Source organism: Macrobrachium nipponense, chromosome 33, assembly GCF_015104395.2.
Source record: "Macrobrachium nipponense isolate FS-2020 chromosome 33, ASM1510439v2, whole genome shotgun sequence".
Taxonomy (NCBI): domain Eukaryota; kingdom Metazoa; phylum Arthropoda; class Malacostraca; order Decapoda; family Palaemonidae; genus Macrobrachium; species Macrobrachium nipponense.
This window is the reverse complement of record NC_087219.1, coordinates 1,635,908-1,638,407: the sequence shown is the minus strand read 5'-3', so window position 1 is coordinate 1,638,407 and position 2,500 is coordinate 1,635,908. Positions and strand designations below refer to the sequence as shown.

The following is a 2,500-nucleotide window of genomic DNA, read 5'->3' as shown; positions in this document are numbered from 1 at the left end:
CGTCTTCGGGGATGGCAGCATACCGAGGGGAATCCTTTGAGCAGCTTTTGTCCGACGGATGTCTCCTCCTCGTCGAAGATTGCTTCGCCAGGCAAGACCTGGAGGCACAAGGAATTCCAAGGGTGAGATACTGCAGATTCCATATTTGGATATACAGGATGAATTTTATATATATATATATATATATAATATATATATATATATATATATATATATATATATATATATATAACATTTGTGTCCCTGAGGCCTTCAATACAGCCAATGATATGAAACCATGCTAACACTAAAAAATAAAGAAACAGCGAGAGTTAGTGACAGTGGACAGAGGCCGATAACAGAGGCAGACATCAACTGAGAAAGAATCAGGAAGCGAGAGAAAAAAAGTTCTTTTTCTCTCACCCGGTCCATTCTAGTGGCAAATTTCTCATCTTTGATTACTGGTTGTCATGGCAAACCAATCGAGGAGATCACCCGTTATTAATCGATTCATTAGCCGGCTGGAGCAGACTCGGAAGATGAGACTGTTGAATTGTTTATCCCGTCAGTTTTTCAACTATTTTTTTTTTATTTTGATTTTTTTCATGTTCATTATTATCTAGTGTCCCTTTCGAATTCCTATTTCCATAATTTTACACCTCTCTCTCTCTCTCTCTCTCTCTCTCTCTCTCTCTCCTCTCTCTCTCTCTCTCTCTCTCTCTCTGTGTGTGTGTATCCCATCAGTTTAAAAAAAAAAATATTTTTTTTTAATTTTCATTATTATCTAGTATCCCCTTTCGAATTCCTATTTTCATCATTTTACACCTTCCCCCCCACCCTCTCTCTCTCTCTCTCTCTCTCTCTCTCTCTCTCTCTCTCTCTCTCTCTCTCTCTCATTAAAACTGGATGAAGATATTTATTCAGGAAAATTTACAAACTTTCTAGGACTAACAGTTTTAATGAGGACCTCTTGGTAATTGTATTAATTCACAGGAGAATTGTCTAAGCGATATAGTCAATACACACATACACACACACACACACACACATATATATATCATCTATATATATATACATATGTATATATATGCTAAATGTGGAGGATAGCAGAGGGATGGAGCGGAATGACACAAGCATGTAAGAGATTAGGCTAAATTTGATCATTTCTGTGGTATTTCCTATTGATGTTGTGAAGAAGGCAATGGAGAGGGTGAAAAATTGGAACGATTATAAGCGAGATGGTGTGGTACAGTGGTGAAAGTAGAACTGAATAGTGAGTAAGGTATGTCTAGATGAGGAAAAAGTTCCAAAGCAGTGGGTGAGATGAATGATTGCTCTGCTCAGTGAGATTAAAGGGTATATAGCAGACTAAGTATTATTTAGGAAAGCTTTGATGAATATGCCAGGGTAGATATATATATGACAGCATTTTGAGATATACAGGTTGTTACAGGGAAGTACAGTGTGTGTGTTTAGAATCAGTTAAGTAAGTATAGAAGTACTGAGAAAAGTCTGTATGCAGTATACATTTACTGGAATACAGAAGCTTATAATAGAACTAACAGAGAGGCAATTTGAATGAAGTGTGTTATGTATGGCATAGCCACTGAAGGTAAATTGACAGCAGCAATAAAAAAACGTTTTAGTGATGGAAGTGAAGCATAGGGTAAAATTTGTAGATGAGAAAGTGACTAGTTTGGTGTAGAAGTGGAGCTGAGTCAAGAGTAAGATAAGCTTCCTCTCTAGAGCTGTTTAATAGCCTTGAGGAAGGAGTCACGCAAATAGTCAGGAAAAAGGACAATAGATGAATAGGTACTAAATTGTTGGCAATGATTAAATCAAACTGATTTAATCAAGTGATTAAATCAAACTGATTTAATCAAGTGATTAAATCAAACTGATTTAATCAAGTGATTAAATCCTTGATTTTTTTATTTAAAAAATAATGATTTTCTATTTATTTTTTTTATTTGAAAGCAAACAAACTGAAAAATATGGTTTGGAGGTTAATAAAAACTTAAGCATAACTGTGCTGCATCTATTTATTTTTATATAAAAACAATTTGCAAGTAGATATTTTAGGCCAGAACTGGAAACCTAAAAGATAAATCAATAGTAATTCTGTCATAAAGTACATTTTGAAGGAAAAAAACGATTGAAAATCACCTAAAAAATAAAAAAAAAATAAATAAATAAGTCAAATAAATTTTAAAAATCAAATAAATCACTGATTTTGTAACATTTATTTTTTTGTTAATAAAAAGAATCACCAACCCTGGTCGTAAACGGTATTTGTGGCAAAAATGGGCTGGAACTGCAGAGATCAGTGGAAGAGTTTGGGAGATGGGGAAGTTGAAAGTTAAATATAAGCATAAGTAACGGTATTGAGGTAAATGGGAACCATGAAGATGGAGGAGCAGTGAATAATAATAAATTCAATGAGATACGAGAAGCAGTAGATATTTATAGATAACTTCATCTCTTGCATGAAAGTTGAGAGATGAAACGAGTCACAGAGCAG

General features: G+C 34.4%; 1 protein-coding gene and 1 long non-coding RNA gene across 2 annotated transcripts in view; one reads left to right on the top strand and one right to left on the bottom strand.

Moving 5' to 3' along the window:
* Positions 1-2,500, top strand: part of LOC135202926 (uncharacterized) — a 430,846-nt gene that overhangs the window by 86,731 nt on the left and 341,615 nt on the right. The window lies entirely within an intron of this gene.
* LOC135202925 (long-chain-fatty-acid--CoA ligase 4-like) overlaps positions 1-2,500 on the bottom strand; it is a 285,902-nt gene that overhangs the window by 113,738 nt on the left and 169,664 nt on the right. Inside the window, exon 2 of the mRNA XM_064232384.1 lies at positions 1-98. This exon is cut by the window's left edge and continues 31 nt beyond it. Coding sequence (XP_064088454.1) covers positions 1-98 — 98 coding nt within the window. The remainder of the gene's footprint in view (positions 99-2,500) is intronic.